We start from the raw sequence: 17,116 nt of genomic DNA, 5'->3' as shown, positions 1-17,116 counted from the left end.
CTAACCAGGTCTTGAAGACTTGATTGAGCCTAGCTGGCGGCGGGTTCCCTGTTCTACTGTCCTCCCGTCTACCATTTGTTTTCGTAGCTCAGAACAGTTGACCAAATCATGCCGAGTCATGTCAGATCAACCAAGTTCCGAGTCAATTAGGATGAGCCTCGTTAAGTCCTGACTGAATCAAGCATATCGTGAGTTTCCAAGAGATTCAGCTCGAAATCTCACTGAATTGAGTTGACTCGGTTGAGCTTCAAGTCGAGCCACTGAGTTATAGAACTACTTATTGGAGCTCTTTTCACCATGAATAATACATCTAGTCCATTATTGTAGACATTGATCAGATGGATGGCTAGGATCCCAGATGAAGGGTAGATTGGACAGATCAGATGGTCAGTCCATTCAGATTAATCAACCACTACATGCATTGGAATGATTGCACTGGGCCATTTAACCAGAATTCAGTCGAGAGAGAAGAACCTGTCTTGAGGGAACGGATGATGACATTTGGGAACAGTGGAGTTCCATTGCGATTGTTTCAGACGCAATCACTTTGCCAACAGAAAGAATGAAATTCACCAAAACCCAACATGTGATCTGAACTAAAATCAAGTTCTCTGGATTAAATACAATATTCATAAAACAACAATGAGACACACTTACCTCACCAGGAATATAGATTGTAAGAAAATCTGCTCTCTGCAACTTCAGCCCCACTGTCTGATAATGACCAAGGATTGAAAGTTCCATCTCCATACATTCTGCATGAGGTTGTATGAGGAAATATGCTCTCCAGTGATCAAGGCCTAAGATTTCATCCTCAGGCATCATTGAGCAAAAAGTTCATGTGTGAGTCAACCCCCATCCGTCACCTGAAAAACGCCATGAGCAGTGCTGCCCAAGTTCACCACTCTCTGTTCAAATCAGGAAGGCAAGTTTACATGCTCTCAAGCATCATTTTTAGATGACAGAAGTGGACCTCCCTTTCAGAAGCTTTGACTGCATCCTTGTATACTAATATAGAAAAGAAGGAATGGCAGCCTACATCATATTCTTCCCTCCCTTCTATGGACGGGTTCCATTTCGCGGTAGTGAGTAAGATAAATGTTCAAATTCGGGGTGAAAAGATCATGATCATATACTTCCCAACTTCTGTGATTTGCATTCCATTTATGTCATTTTCTCACCTTCGCCTCCATACGTATCCACAAACCCATTTTTCACAGTGCATGTGCAGAAAAAGACTGGTTACTTTGTGCTTACATTTTCATGCTGCCATTTACCTGAGAGAGTTTGGAACCAAAAGAGACGGTCATCAACTTAATATAAACCAATGGACCGTGTCCATTGAAAAAGGTGGTTCTATGTGATCATCAACACAAGGGTGTATGTTAGTACAATCAGATCCACCTAGAGCCATGGTTTGGTGATTGAGTCCATTGATCTGATTGGCCATGCCATGGATGGACCACTCCCCCAAAATCTCTTGGATTGGAAGATTGTCCTATCAGGGAGATTTGATGGCATTACTCATTTGCAGTGTGGCCCATCCAATTAACTGTCTAGATAAAAGAAGTAATGGCCTCTCTTGTACAAATTGATGACCTGAAGATGCTATACATATCCTCATGTGGAGGATCATATTCATACGCTGAAAAAGAAGAACATTTCGCCACCATTACAGTTGTAAAAAGGTACAATATTTCACCACCATTTTTGAGTCATGGTTTATCGTCCACCATACATATGAAATACATGCATATTGATAAATCATAGCACCCAATGGATGAGACTGGCCAAAATGCTACACTACTTGAACGGATCCTGACCGTCCATTTGGTAGCTGTTGAAAGGACGGGTAAAGTAAAACTTTCAGCAGCCCAAATTCATTGAGCAAAATCAGATGGTTACAATTGTTCAATCAGTATGAGTTCAGTCTATGCACCACCACACTGGGGCGAATGATTTGGATGGTCAGGATTGCCGGACATGCATGCAAAGTTTGTAGTGGATCCGATGCCACTAATTGAAAAAGGGACACTCCAGATGGTACCAGTACCACCCTAAGCTACGTTGGTACTGGGCAAATGTAGGGCCCATAGATGTAATCACACAATCCAACCTGTCCACGATATGCATAAGCGTATTTACCCCCAAGGCCCTACAACCAGGCTAATCAGTAGATCAGGTGGATCATACCACAGGGAACAAGTTGGTGGGGTGGGTGGGGGGAGGTGGTTTGTAAGCCCACCCTTGATCAGGCATAACCCATCACATTGTTCCCTGTGTTGTGGACCATTTGAGCGTTTGGTCAGGCTGATTTTTGGCATCTGGGGTTAATATTAGGTGACGCATCTGATGGATGGGTTGGATGGCCTTCAAACATCTCATGGGCCCCAAATCTGCCCTGTGCCACCATAAGCTCACAGTGGTACCCTACCACTCAAGCACACCCCTTCGAGAAATGGTGGTCAACTATCAATGTGGTCTAGGACATTGAGTCTACCCAGTCTGTGAAAGATGAATTAGTGCCTCAACACATTCCTACTCTTCAACTCCTTTGGACAGAATCGCTTCTTCAATCGTCCTGATGACAACACTCAGACTGTTGCCACTCTCTAGAGCTCTAACAGCAGCTCTGTGGGCGTGTTTGTGCCACTTGAGGAGATTGTATGACTGTAAAACTGACCAGCGTGCCTGATTTGACATCTGTTGCATGAGAAAAATGGACTGAGTTTATCAGCTACTGCTTAGAGTTCCTCATAATCCGGCAATTAGCAGACGAGATTAGAGAGACCTGTGCAATGGATAGAGGAGGTTGTAGAAGAACGGAGATGCTCCTAAACAGATTCTCGTCATTTTCTCCTCCCTCCGCTTCTCCGTATACAAGAGCTTCAGCTGCAATTCCAGCAAAAAGAACCATGCAGTACCTGGGCATGCAATTGCGCTTGGGCATCAATCAATTGCTCGAATGGTGTGATTGGGAATTGCTAGTATTGGTAGAGGCTATGAATTGGGTGTGCCACAAAAAGGCATTCCTTAATGTGAGCTTCAACAGAAATTGGATCCGGCGCAGAAGAGTCCATGGTCTGGATTCCAGGACCATTCATCGGAGGGGTCCCACCATGTACTTGGGAGCAGTATGGGAATCTCACTGACGGGATGATCTTGACCATCCAATTGGTGACAATAAATTGATGGTAGTAAAGGAATATTGGCAACAGTCAGCAATCAATGGAAAAAGATCCAATCAGATGGGCAGGATCGTCAATCTAGCAATTGCAGAAAGTGGTCCCTCCATGGTTCAACCAACCTGATGGATGATCCATTGGGCAAAGCTCCCAATTTAAATGAAATGCACAAGATGAGGAAATTTTAAAAGATTGTGTGTGCTATTAGTTGTTTGGAAATCAACTGGTGTGAAATGCCCATCATGGATTTAAGTCTAAGTGGCTTGGCCTGACTCAGCACTTCCTGAGTCAAGTTGCTACTCGAACGAGTCAGTGGTAAATCGTCCCAACTCACCCATGTCATAGGTGACTCATGGTGTCAAACCGGATTCGGTTTGAGCAAGTCTGGTTCGATCAAGTCATCAATCCATGACGCCCATACCAAGATCTAGTATTGGCGACTCTTATTGCCATGCGATCTTGATCAGAAGGAGATGGAAAGGGTCACCCAGTGACTGAACTAAGCTGTAGCTAATCCACCTATGGGTGTTTCAAAAAACCCAATCATTCCCTTTATTTATGTCATCAGTAGCAGCTAAACCTACCTATCAAAAGAAGCGCTGGAAAGCCGGCCCTCCGCAAGCTCATTTTCCAACTTCTCATCCCAAAACTGAGTTCCTGCCTGCAGAATTCATTTAAAAAATTAAGAAAACAATGAAATTAAAAGGTCTGTCTTAAAGTAATGAGCCAAAACATCCAGTAAAGAGCTAAAAACAATACAAGTGTTTGTCAAAATAATGACAAGAAGCAGCAGCAAAATGAGTTTTTAAAAACTGATTTTGTATCCTTTGGTATCTTTGCCAAGTAACCGTTCTTTTATCTTATCTAGAAGGAATACAAGAATAGAACATTCTGGAATAAGGAAGAAGGTATCCAGAAGTTTAACAATTGTATTCGTCACGGGGTCAAATCTTGGGCTTTGCCGTTACGGCCGTTACAACCTGTATCGTAAAGGTAATGGTGGTGGCTGTTGCGGCTACTATTACCATTATGAAATACCTTGGTCTACTGGGAGTTCTTTAATTGCGCAAGATCACTTGATTTTTCATTAGGTTTTTTTTTTTTTTTTTTTTTTTTTGTGAAAGGTAAACACTACTCACTAGTCACTACTAGCGATTGAACCCTGGATCACTCACACACACTACATTGTGTTGATGAGAGACTGGTTAGAAGTGGAGGACACATTAAGAGAGTTGAGACATGTCCAATAATTGCCTTTCTTCCTAGAGGTGGTGTGGAAACTCAATTTCATGAATCGGGGTGTTGGAATGGGGGTCATTGGGAGGTTAGAGGTGGGTTGGCAACTGGCCAGGTCGGGTTCAACTCAAGCCTGACATGGTTATAATAGGGCCAAAAGGTACAGCCCAGCATTGCCCGGTTTAGTAATTGGGCCTTTGATTTCAAGCCCAAGCCTGCACCCCTCAATAGAAAAGTTTGCAAATTCTAGGCCAAGCCCAGGCCCGACCCTTTTATTGATCAGGCTTCCAAATGCCAACGGCCACTTGTACAGGCTCGAGCCAAAACCCTAATGGGCTGGGACCCAATACTCAATGGGCCAGCCAGCCTGTTGCCAGTTGCCACCCATGGTTGGAGGAATTATCCAAGATGCTGCAGGAAGTGTGGGAAGGATGTTCTGTTAGGACTTCTCCTCTAATTGTTGTTGTACCTGGTGTCATGCAATTTTTCATCACTTTCCAATTTGTAAGAGAAACTTCTACCGCAGAGGAAGCCTTATGGGTCACCAATTATTTTCAGCAAGAGCCATTGGCCAAAACATCCAAAGTTGCATGCATACATTAGATCCATGATCCATTTAGGATGAGCAATCAAGTGAGTGAAGAAAATAACTTAGAGCAACTAAGTGGATTTCCATTCCCGCACTTTGTTGGTTATGCATTTACTCTAAAAAAGAAGAAAAAGAAGAAGAAGAAAGAAAGAAAGAAGGAAAGAGCAGAGTTGATGAAGTCATTGAATTTTTAAATTGGAGAGGTTTTGACTACTTTAAAAATTGAATACAATTTGTAACTCCAATATGCAGAAAACCGAAGGATCTATACCAAGTTCTCAGATGACCCAATGAGTTAGAAACATTGTTGGAGGTTGAAGTTAGGAGACTTTCAAGTCCAAGGATATGCATAGTAACCTTGGGTTTTCAATTTGTACAAGTGGGGCCCACTTTTCAATGAGGTAGACCATAGGCTTACTAGGGCTCAACAAGCTCAACAAGGATGACCTTTCCGCAGGTCTCCTCAGCAGGAAAATCCATACCCTCCATTGGTGGCTTGAAAATAGATGGTTGGTTAGGAAAGGGAAGAAAAATGGGTTCACATTCTGACTAAAGAAAAGGCTAAAGATTGGACGAATGGGATGTATCAATATGGGAGATTTAACAGGTATTATCTATGAAATGTGGAGCCATCATATCAACAGCAAGGTAAGCCAAAATGATTATGCAACAGTAACAGTGGTAATTGTTACGCATTACAGCGCCAAAACGACTGTAACGGCCGTTACAGGAAAATAGCCCGTAACAGCCTCATAATGGTCCTGTAACAGCCCATAATGGGGCCAAAACATATTGTTTATTTTTTATTTTTTAAAAAAAGATGCCCTAACAGCTATTAAGGCATGTATGATAACAGTAACAGCAGTGGCCATTACGCCTGGCGGTACCCCTATGGAATGTCTAGATCAACAACTTGGATCATTTAACAATAGGTTCCGCATGTACAATGTGAAAACTCAAGAATACTATACATATCCTTGAGCGGTGGAACAAAGCTAAAAAATGACTGTAAAAAATATAGTTTGGCTTCATGCCAAGTAAGTCAACAATCTAAGCTATTTTTCTAGTAAGACAAACAAAGGAAAAATATGGAGAGAAGAGGAAGAATCTGCACATGGCTTTTATAGATTTGGAGATGGCATAAGATAAAGTACTTAAGGGGGGCTATGTATGGGTGATGAGGAGAAATGGGTCCTGGAAGGATATGTCAACATCATTGAAGACATGCATGAGGGTGTTGTTATAAGAGTGAGAACAGCTTGTAGTGAGACTAATGAGTTCCAAATGTTTCGGAATGTTCAACAGGGTCAGCAGGAAACCCCTACCTCTTTGCACTTGTTATAGATGAATATTAAATTGTGGTCTCCAAAATTAGGTCCCTTTGATGTGTGTTGTTTGCAGATGACATGGGGTTGGCCAATTGGACCAGAGGGGGAAAATGCTAAACTGGAGGTTTGGAGGACAGCTTTAGATTCTACCGGCTTAAAAATTAGCAAAATCAAGACGAAGCATTTGGAATGCAACTATAGTAGGAAAAATTATAAAGGTTAGACATTAGTTTAAATTGTTTGTCGAGAGATTCCCTAAAGCAAATTGTTTTGCTAACTTAAACCAGGGTTCGATAAAGAAGAATTATTGACAACCTGCACACTAGGACATGAATAGCGTCCTTGTGTGCCTACTCTATACGAGTAGGGCCATGGTTCAATGATCCATACCATTGATATGATGGTATCTAGCCTGGATAAGGGTTGCACCAAAGATGTGAAGTTGGAAATCCCTAGCCATTCAATCTTTGGCCTTTTTCTCAACCCTAACTTCTTTCTTAATTGCCAATTTGTGCCATTGATCAATGGGTTTGGATTTTCCAATCTGAAGATTGTTACCAACCGGACATCCACAGTAGCCCCATTTGGTTAGCAACATCTATCACCAAACCATGGAAGCCGTTTTGTATGGAATGCATGCATCATCACACTTCGTGTCTAAGTGCATCATGACCAAAATTCCTCTTCAAACAGATGGTGTGTGGAGCCAATGAACCTTCGGAGTACAATTATAATTTTTTTCTTTTGGAAAGACAGCATAACTTCATTAGAAAAATGAGAAAAAAAGGCAAAGATGAGCAATCTACATTCCAAGAATTATAAAAAATAAAAACTGAAAAGAATCAAAACATACAACAGGAATGCTAGTAGCAGCCTTGAGGATCAAAACCCAATCAATAACTTGCAATCTAGACTTCCAGTACAGATCAGGGCAAGGATTTGATTGCGAACTCTCTCAAGTACAAGATTATATGCAAAGAACTAAAATCAAGTCCTAGTCCCAACCTTTTTGAAGTTAGTGAAATGTCGATGATTTCTTGTCAGAAGAAAAGGAACAGATTTGGAATACGATGGGGATGGTTTTGCATTATAGAAAAGGAACAATGGGGATGTGAAGGCTTGTTAACTTGCCGAAGATAGCCAAACAAGATTCATAAAACGGGACCCAAATAGATGGGACAGGCTATGATGATGATGAATTTTGTGAAGCATACACAATTCATTACAAGTATTCCATGAAAATTACTAGTACATCAGAAACTGTAGAAGACCCTCAGGTGCCCATTTTCATTCCTTCAAGTAGGTCATAAGCATTATTGAAGGGAGGGTAGAAGCACCTCTCTTATGGTACCCAATACTTATGGTTTCACACAGGAAAGAAAAGAAAACAAAGACCTAGTTAAAAAAGTGAAAATGACATTCGGATCTATTCGGTACAAACTACGAAAGAAAAGGTTCCACAGAGGCATGTCATGAGTACTGGTGTCAACAGGTCGGGCATGGAGTTATCTTCAGTCTGGATTTGAACTGGTCAGGTCAGGCCTCTCAGGCTGGCCCTGTTCAAAATTTTGAGTTGGCTTGGGCCAGGCCTTGCCAATTGATAGCCCCAGTCATGAGCTCGTGAATTACCTTTTTTTCTGAATGGTTAGAAGTACCCATTTTTGAACAAGTGAAATTATAAAGTTGGATCTATTTGGTACTACACATTATAAAAGAGAAGGTTCCGTGGAGACATATTATGGGAAGACTATGAGAGCTCATAGAATTACCTGCCCCTGAATTCCCATTTGCATAGCTACAATCGGGTCTAAAATTACTCCACGAACTGGGCAACCCATAAGGTATGCTGGAAAATAAAAAAAAAGGCAGAAAATCATATGCAAGAACATCAAAAAACTGAAAAGAAAAAGAAAAAAAGAAGAAAAAAAAAAGAATCCTCCTGGCAATCAAAACCATTGAGATGCCATATCATCAAGAATTTCAAATAAGGATGCATTTAGTTACAAGACTGCATTCATATGTGCTATTGAGAATTGCAATAGCTAGTTCATTAAAGTGAAAATCTACAAATTGCATTTCCCTTCCTTATCATTCACATACTTCAAATTGCAATTGCATTACTTTCAACATGAACTTGGGAGATGCAAGTGCAAATTGAGGGCTACTGTCAACATGGATATAGGTAAGCTATTTACAAGATGGTCATTTCTGCTTTATTTAACTACATATTTGATTCAATCGCATCCATGGTTTGCAAATCGGTTTTTGCATATGGAATTAGTTCATGGCCGTCACAGGTCCCTACCACCCCGTGTTGCCCCTATATCGGGCTGTATTGGGCCGATACAGCAGTATCATTCATGGACGATGCTGGTACATATCGGGCAATGGTGAGAGTAACACTCACAAGACAAATCAGGGATAGGTTCCAAAGTATTCACAGCGCATCCACATAATGAAGCTCAACATTTAAGATTAATTTTAAATATGTAAAAAAAAAAAAAAAATTTGCAAGAAATACTACCGTGAGCTATCTATGCATCTGTGAAAAATCACAAGTTAAATGCAATATGTGGCTACTCCAACATCCTGCTTTCCACTATAAATGTAGAATACAAAAGACATACCTGTGGACATTGAACTATTTCTATACGAAACAGAAATTACCAGTAAGAAGGTGCCCCGCTTCATGAACAAGAATCCGACGCCTGTATGGAGGCCATAAACATGAGATCTGAGCAAGACAGCTGCCACCTAGGAAAATTGCGTCTAGCATAGCTAGCCCCAATATGGCAGCTAGATTGGGTCTTATGTCTATTCCTTGAGAGAGTAGAAAGGATACTCCACCGAGAAAAGCAGCTAAGACGGCACTAGAGCTTCCAGAAAGACCCCACTTCTTTGGTGAAAGCTTAGAAGCTGCAAAAGAAACCACATGCAACATTTGTACTGGATTCAACCACATGAGAGCATGCACAACTTTGGGAGTGTTGTATCAAGAAATGCCATTAAATTCCTTGGAACTCTTTCAGCTTTGGAAGGAAGGAGGAACTGCACCTTCCAAACCAGTTGAAGACTTCAAAACTGTTGGTGTCACATCTCTAGGTCCTTCTAAAACTGCAAATGAGGAAATGAAAAGATAAGAGATTTAAAGAAATAAAGATGGAAAACTAAGATGATAAAGAACTTCAATAAATGGCATAAATGAAATTGCCATATCAAGGTAATTATGTTAAGTGACATAAACAATTTCATTTCAATGAACATTCCACCTACCGAGCTACACCATAATCCTGCTTAGATTTGTTTGGGAAAGTCAGCCCTTCAGGGATCTATACTGCTCAACATGCATTTCATCTTGTAAACCCAGCGACAACCAGCACTAGATCCCGAGCAAGGTATTCCATAACGGTTAACGGCACCAGTGGCCGTAAAGGCCACCATTGTTACCTTTATGATATAGGCCATAACAGCCGTTACAGTCTCTTTTTTCATTGAAAAAAAGAAAAAGAAAAGAAAGACCCGTATCTACCCCATTATGGGGGCCGTAACAGCGGTTATGGGTAATTTTTTTCCACAACGGCCTATACGGTCATTGCTACCCCATAACATGTAACAGTTGCCACCATTACCTTTACGTAACAGCTGTTATGGCACACTATGATCCCGAGTATTTTTGCTTTTGTGGGCAGAAATTTCTTCATGCATTGCTTACTGCCATTTTGGATCATATTGTTACATTCGTTGTTGTCAAAATTGAGCTATTTGCGAGGTGAATCTTATGATTTATATCATATTGCACACCAATGATATGAATCATACGTTCAAATTGCAAATCCCAAATATCAAATCACACGATTGCCGTATTGAATTGTACAAATCGTAAGATAAATATGGACTGCATAATGGGGCCCAATTTTAGATAAAAAATCAATTTATTCCAAATTTTATACATTTTTTCTTCTTGTTTTTTACCCTTTTGGTTTTAAAACATGTAAAAGGCCCTCCCTTAAAAATCCTCCTTATTGTCTTTTGAGAGAGAGAGAGAGAGAGAGAGAGAGAGAGAGAGAGAGAGATCCTCCCCCATTAAAAATTATCTTTGTTGTCCTTTGAGAAGGTGAGATCTGGGGGATTTGATATTCAGAAACACAAAACAAAGACATGACAATGTCTTTTTCTTTGGTCAATAGAATTGAATTCTAGTTTTTCTAATGTGATTGTACAGTCAAAAGGTAAAATTATTAAAGGACTCTTTTATGTTTTTTGAGGTAAAGTTCTTGAACACAAAACATAAAGGAAAGACAAAATCCTTTAACATTGGCACAATATACATACCTTATAAAAGTTCTCAATTGCCAATATAATGACATGGATTACTTTTATTAGTGCACATTGATGCGGACATCAGTGGTGCACCCTTAAGAGTGTAACAAAGGAGGAGGCATCGCCGACAGAGTACCGAAGCGGAGGAGTTGATGCTGATGGACGCCGGGTCCATCAGACCCATTTTCTGACGCACTACGGGTGCAGGAGCAGCATGACCACACCCTAACCGAAGGCCCATGGGGCGGATTTCACACCCTGTCGCACGGGTGTTTTAGTTTTAGGCATCTTTTTGTTCTTTTTCTTATTTTTAGGGGCTTTAGTGCACTTTTTGTTTTTTTCGTGGCTTATATATACAATGTGAAAAACCCTATTTTATTATTGAATGAATGAGAATTCATATGCTTTCTTCCTCTTTTACCAAAGAGATTAGGGTTTCAGGATTGACCCTTGGGTGTTGAGGATTCCACTCCGGTTTCAGGTTTTCCTTCTTTCTAAATCTTCGAGGTGTAAGAAAAGGTAAGAAGCAACCGTCTTCTTTTCTTTGATGCCTTAGAATTCGTACTTTCTTTCATCTCGAACCCATCTCTTCTTCATCTCTTTCGTTCCTCTCTAGATATTTCCTTTTGGTTTGAACGGAAAAGAGGGATAGCTAGTCAAGAGAATCGGATCCAAACTTGATTGTAGACTGGCTTATGCTTGATCTAGGATATCCTCATATCCCTAGGTCCTCCATTTTTTTAGTTTACATGATTTTATGCTAAGGGGCATGATCCTGACGAAATGATTTCATATCTGTATTGAGATTGCTTAATCCTCTTGATTTTATGCTAAGGGGCATGATGCCTTCTATCAGCCCATTTGTTGGGTTTATATAGGAAAGGGCAAATCCTTCCATGAAAAATCCACCATTAGTTTATTTGAATCTTATCCCATGATCTATGAAACGTGTTCTTCTCTTTATTTTATAAATTCCCATTTAAGTTCCCCAATCTACTGCCTTTTTGTATGTATTCTTGGGTCGCAGAACAAACAAAAAGAGGACAAAACAATGGAGGAAAATGAGATGAGCAAGCGAGCGATCCCTATCATGTAATTACTAACACGTATTCCTAAATTCATGTAAAAATAATCACAAAGTGCAACTCATCGATCGCACAAATAATCATAAAATTGCTGAGTTTCCAACCGCTTATTTTTTTTTTTTTTATTATTATTATTATTATTTTTTTTTTTGAATTTCAATTTTGTAATACTCACGGAAGCATCCAAATTTTCGTTCAAGTTAATGAATTTCAAAGTTTTGAGAATGTGAACCTTGGAACCCAACGAAAAACCCATCCCAATAGTCGTTTAGGGGTTGCTGGGCTACCTGGAAAAGTAACTAGAAATGGCATCCATAAGTAGGGGTAAATTCCTGCTTTGGGACCTGTGAAAACTTAGAAACAATTTCCAGTCAGAAAACAATCCCATCTTTTGTGTTTTACTTTTGCTCCTTGTCAGAGGTTGGCCGGCAAATTCCAAGGAAATGGATTCCTTCCTAATAGTCACATTTTTCATTTTTTATTTTTATAAATATTAACTACCTAGTAGAATTCATATCAATTCTTTCCTAGCACCTAAACACAATTTCTGGATTCCACAAAATTACATTCCCAATACCCAACCATGAGAAACAAAACTCTTTCTCAAGAATTTCGTTTCCTAGAAACAAATTCTTTGGTGTTGAACCCTGACTTTTTTTTACACATGCACATGCCCACACACACCACAATGGGCACTTGAACCCATGACCTCAGTGATGAATCTCAGAGAGACGTTTAGGGGAAAAGCACACTAACAAGAAAAGTTGAAGACATTATCATGGCTAGAATCTCGAGAAAATCAGGGACTTGTATCTCTTTTTGAGAATTAGCCAGGACCTCCTTGTCTTTACAAGGATTTAGGTTCCTAGCAAACCTAGACAACATTCTCTCCCTTTCTCTATCTCCCTCCCCCTATCTACCCATGTGTGGTGAGATCTCATTCATCAATCACATTCAAATCATGATTTTAGGCCCTCGAATCAAATATCAGTCAGATTCACAGCTTGAGAGGGACACATGACAGGCAACGATGGGGATGGAGACACACCAAACATTGTGCGTGGGGACCATAAGATTGCCTAAAATGAACCCAACTCACGATTAGGTTCCTCCCACCAAGATGAAGTGACATACCAAATATTTTGATGATTAAAAACTTGGGTGGGCCACAACACTTGATTTTAAGGGTTTGCCCTTTTTTAAAAGGATGAAGCAATATTATTAGAGCCAAACAGCCAAAAAGAAAACATAACAACAATAAAGAAAACAAAGAAAAAAGGAAGAAGCAAAAGGAAAGAAATAGGAAATCAACCAAAACCTTGCACAAGAACCCAAAAATAAGGATTCAACCCGCCCATTTTAAAATACACAAAAGATCCTGATTGAGCACCCTACCTAAAGAACACCCCCGGTTATGGAAGCAACGATTGCTTCTTTCCAGCCAGCCCACAACAGTGCAAGCAGAGCCAACCTCCATTTGCTACGGCCAAGCAAACATCCTCCTCCATCATGCCAAGATCTAAAAAGACAATTAATAGAACTAGGCATCAACCAACTAACTCCCGTCGATCGAAGAACACCGATCAAACCACTCTAGAGGAGTAGTGGATATAAAGATGATCGACAGATTCCTTGGTACTCAAACATAATAAACATACATTAGGGAGAATCATCAAATGCTTCTGAAGGTTGTTCGTAGTAAGGATTATGTTTCTTCTTATGAGCTAGGCAAATGCTAAAACTTTGGGAGGAGACCCATGCGGCCAAACTACGAAGTGCAATGCCAGTCATCCCTTTGGATAGGATGAGAAGGAAGTTAATGCAAGGACCAGGTAAAGAATCTACTAGAGCTTTCAGTGCACCAAACAAGCGAGCCTTCAACACTCGGAGAAGCCAAGATCCTCTGCAAGCAAGAAAGAGACACGACAGATCCTCATACTCATTATCATAAAGATCCCTCCTATAAGGGGGAGCCCAAACACCTCCCGAATCATCCTGAGAGAAACAACTAGCAACTGCAATGTCTGCCACAGGGCAAAGACTAACCAAATCAGGGAAAGAATATCTGAGCTCGACTCGCCTCACCAAATATTATCCCAAAACCTCATCCTAGACCCCTCCCCAAGAACATAACTAAAACCTAAAAAGACCTTTCGAGCAATCCAAGCTTTCTCCTTCCACAAAAACGAGGTCCATTAAAGGGAAGAGTCCTTGGTCCGCCAACCATAGGGGTTGGTGCCATATTTAACCACGACAATTTGCCTCCAAAAACCCGAGGACTCCACCTCGAACGGCCAACCCATTTACCCAGCAGAGCCACATTAACAAAATCTAGGCATCTGATCCCCCCAATTGAAAGGCCGGCACACTTCTTTCCAACTAAGAAGATGGAATCTGCCTTTGGAAGCCCCTCCTTGCCATAGAAAGCCCCTTCTTAGTTTATCAATATGGTCAATAACTAGGATCACGTTCCATCCAGCACTTTATCCGCAATGGTAACAGTGGCCATAATGGCCACCACCGTTACCTTTACGATACGAGTTGTAACGGCTGTTATGGCCCCCGTAACTGCCATTATGGTTGCTTTTTTTATTGATAGAAAAAACACAAAAAACCTGTATTTGCCCTATAACATTGAAATAAAAATAAAAAAACCCATATCTGCCCCGTAATAAACCATTGTAGGACTGTTACGGCCTTTACAAGGGGTGTAATGGGCTGTTAACGGCGATTACGTCATTTTTTTCTATAACGGCTTTTATGGCCATTATGACCCCGTAACGTGCAACGGTTGTCACTGTTACCTTTACATAATGGCCTTTATGGCACACCATGGGCCTAACTAAGTTTTAAATTGAGTTGATTTTTTTATTTTTTATTGTAGAGGGGATATGAGGGGAGAAGCTTGATGTAAAAAGTGAATTCCACTCTGACAGCCTGATAGGTCCCACAGAGCTCCTAGTGTTTTGAAGGAGAAAATAAGACCTGGATAGACTTCAACAAACAACAAGCAGGCTTCTTCTTTTTTTTGCTATACTAGATAGGTTCCAACAAACAGCAAACTGGCCTGGTTAGAACAGCATTGGCCTAGCCAGACAAGACCAAGACAGACCGAACTAGCCGGGCTATACAGGCTTAACTTTTGATGCAAACAGACCCTTAAGTAGGGGCAAATTCCAATATTTGAGGCCCTATTAAAAAGCTGGTTTGCAAATTCCAGGGACATGGATTCTCTCCCAACAGTCACTTTTTTAGTGTTTTTTTTTTTAAAAAAAAAAAAATAAATAAATATGACAGCACCCCTTCTTTCCCACTATCCAAACACAGTTTCTGAATTCCACAGAATTACATTCCCAGTACCCAAACATGAGTAACAGAATCTCTTACTCAAGGTTGGCAAAGGACCGCTTAGGCCCTTTTGATTCCAGGGAGCCAAACAACCCCTTAAATTTTCCCAAAACCCAACTAAATCATCATCCAGATACTAATAAAATGTCAAGCTTCTATTCAAATCATTTGCATTTCAACATTTCTACAATCACATAAACAAGTTCTCGTTCAAATTAGTCGAATTACAGGCCCTCAAACATGCAAAAGAAAGTAGTCCCAGAAACCCACCACAGCATTCACATAAAGAATCCAAAAATAGCACCAGTTTTTCCTTTTCAATCACTCAATTCGATCCACAACCAAAAAAACATGATCAGAACATAAACCAGAATACCCATCTCAAAACTCATATAATAATCCCTACAAAATCATCAAATTACCATACAAATCGCCAGAATCAAACAATTCCAACAGATTTCAAGATCCCAAAACGAACATATTCGCAGAATTACCGATGTTCTTGCACTTCCCAAAATTAGGGAGGAAGCCCCGGTCGTGGAGGAACTTGTAGGTGCTGCCGACAAGCTTCATGTCATCGGCATTCAAGCAAGCATCGAGCACTTCCCAGTCCCTCTCCGGTCGCTGCAGCTGCAATAGACCGCCACTGCTGCCGCTGTGGGGAGAGGATTGGAGAGGAAGGGATTCGATGGATTTCAAGAAGTGGAGGGCTCGGGCGAGGTCCTCGTCTTTGACGGCTTCCTCGTATTCTCGCCAGCCTCTGAGAGCTCTTGTGGTGGGACTCTTTCTGGCGGGGGATTGAGACAGAAGAGGGGAGGAGGTTCCGAAGAAGGGGGGGATTTTGGGAGAGATGAACGGCAATGGAGATGGATGAGGAGATGATGGACGGCTGAGAGAAGACAGGGAGGGGGCCATTGAGGATATTGCCATGAGAGAGATCTCCTGAGGGAAATGAAGATATTGCCAAACAAACTGAAAGTTCAAAATGCGTAGGATTTATTGGAGGGAAATGATGGGGGCGCCGATTAGCTGCGACCCTGGATCCAGCCACGTGGGTCCGACCCTGACTGTGGGGTCCACCTCGATATATGCGCCGTCCACCCTTTTTGCCACCTTATTTTAGGGGATCATCTGAAGAATGAAGCAATTACAAATCTCATGTGGATCACCTTTGAAAGTAGGGCTGCCACTGGACCAGGCCCGGAAGGGCTGCTGTACATTTTGGGTCTCAACTGCTCCGGGCCGGGCTTGGACTCGAATACTATGGCCAAGGGCCTGGTCTTGGCCTAAAGTTTAAGCCCTTTGCGTGTTGTTGTTGTTGTTGTTTTATATATATATATATATATATATATATATATATATATATATATATATATATATTAAATCAGGCGGGGCTGTGGCTTAGAGACCCCTGGAACTACCTGATCATATCCCAGAGCTGTACACGAGTTGAACCGAGTCGAGCTTGGCACAGCTCGGTTCAACTCAGCTAGTAGCTAACCCCAGCTCAAACTCGGCTCGGCTCAGTCCTTGAAACATGCAAAACAATAACAACACTTTACATGTATTTCATCAAACACTTGGTGAGCAACATCAAAATCAAGATATAAGGGTAATCATAATTTATTGAGTTATTTCATCGAACATTCAACGAGTAGCATTAATATCAAAATAAACGAGTCACCCAGCTGATTCTATCCAAGTCGATTCGAGTTGATGTTCGATCCAAGTCGAGTTGAGTTCGGGCAAGCTCAAACTCGGCTCGAAAATTTTTCAAGCTTTAAAAACCAGCTCAACTTAGTCCGAATCCAATTTCTAGCTTAGGTGAGTCAAGTTGAGCAAGCTAACTCGACTTGTTCACATCTCTACCCACCACAAGTCATTTTGGATTTTAAAGGTATTTTTGTGATATAGGATGCATGATAATGATGGTGGTATTGAAATATAATGCAGTTTAATTGTAGGTTTCAAGAATCTTTATTTGTAATAACATCAAAATTTTAGATTAGAATAAATGTGAGAAGT

The 17,116-nt window shown here is 40.9% G+C and overlaps 1 protein-coding gene across 1 annotated transcript; it reads right to left on the bottom strand.

The window, feature by feature from the left end:
- Nucleotides 1–568: 568 nt before the first annotated feature.
- On the bottom strand, nucleotides 569–16,071 carry LOC131236143 (uncharacterized). Its single transcript, XM_058233290.1, has 8 exons — nucleotides 15,586–16,071; nucleotides 9,393–9,452; nucleotides 9,006–9,254; nucleotides 8,108–8,184; nucleotides 3,770–3,846; nucleotides 2,792–2,924; nucleotides 2,527–2,703; nucleotides 569–1,278 (listed from the first exon to the last, which is right to left on the bottom strand). Exons 1-7 carry the CDS (start codon nucleotides 16,019–16,021, stop codon nucleotides 2,539–2,541), a joined length of 1,197 nt encoding a protein of 398 aa, XP_058089273.1. The 5' UTR covers nucleotides 16,022–16,071; the 3' UTR covers nucleotides 569–1,278; nucleotides 2,527–2,538.
- Nucleotides 16,072–17,116: the final 1,045 nt, after the last annotated feature.

This window comes from Magnolia sinica, unplaced genomic scaffold (genome assembly GCF_029962835.1).
Source record: "Magnolia sinica isolate HGM2019 unplaced genomic scaffold, MsV1 ctg240, whole genome shotgun sequence".
Lineage (NCBI taxonomy): Eukaryota > Viridiplantae > Streptophyta > Magnoliopsida > Magnoliales > Magnoliaceae > Magnolia > Magnolia sinica.
The sequence above is the reverse complement of the archived record's forward strand: the minus strand, read 5'-3'. Positions and strand labels throughout refer to the sequence as shown.

Bases quoted from the DNA above. Each gene is read 5' to 3' on its own strand.
- LOC131236143 (XM_058233290.1), bottom strand. From the start codon at position 16,021: ATGGCAATATCCTCAATGGCCCCCTCCCTGTCTTCTCTCAGCCGTCCA. The intron at 9,255-9,392 runs GTGCAGTTCCTC...TTTCTTTTGCAG, and splicing joins GTCTTCAACTGGTTTGGAAG to CTTCTAAGCTTTCACCAAAG. The intron at 2,925-3,769 runs GTAGGTTTAGCT...TTGCATGCCCAG, and splicing joins TCCAGCGCTTCTTTTGATAG to GTACTGCATGGTTCTTTTTG.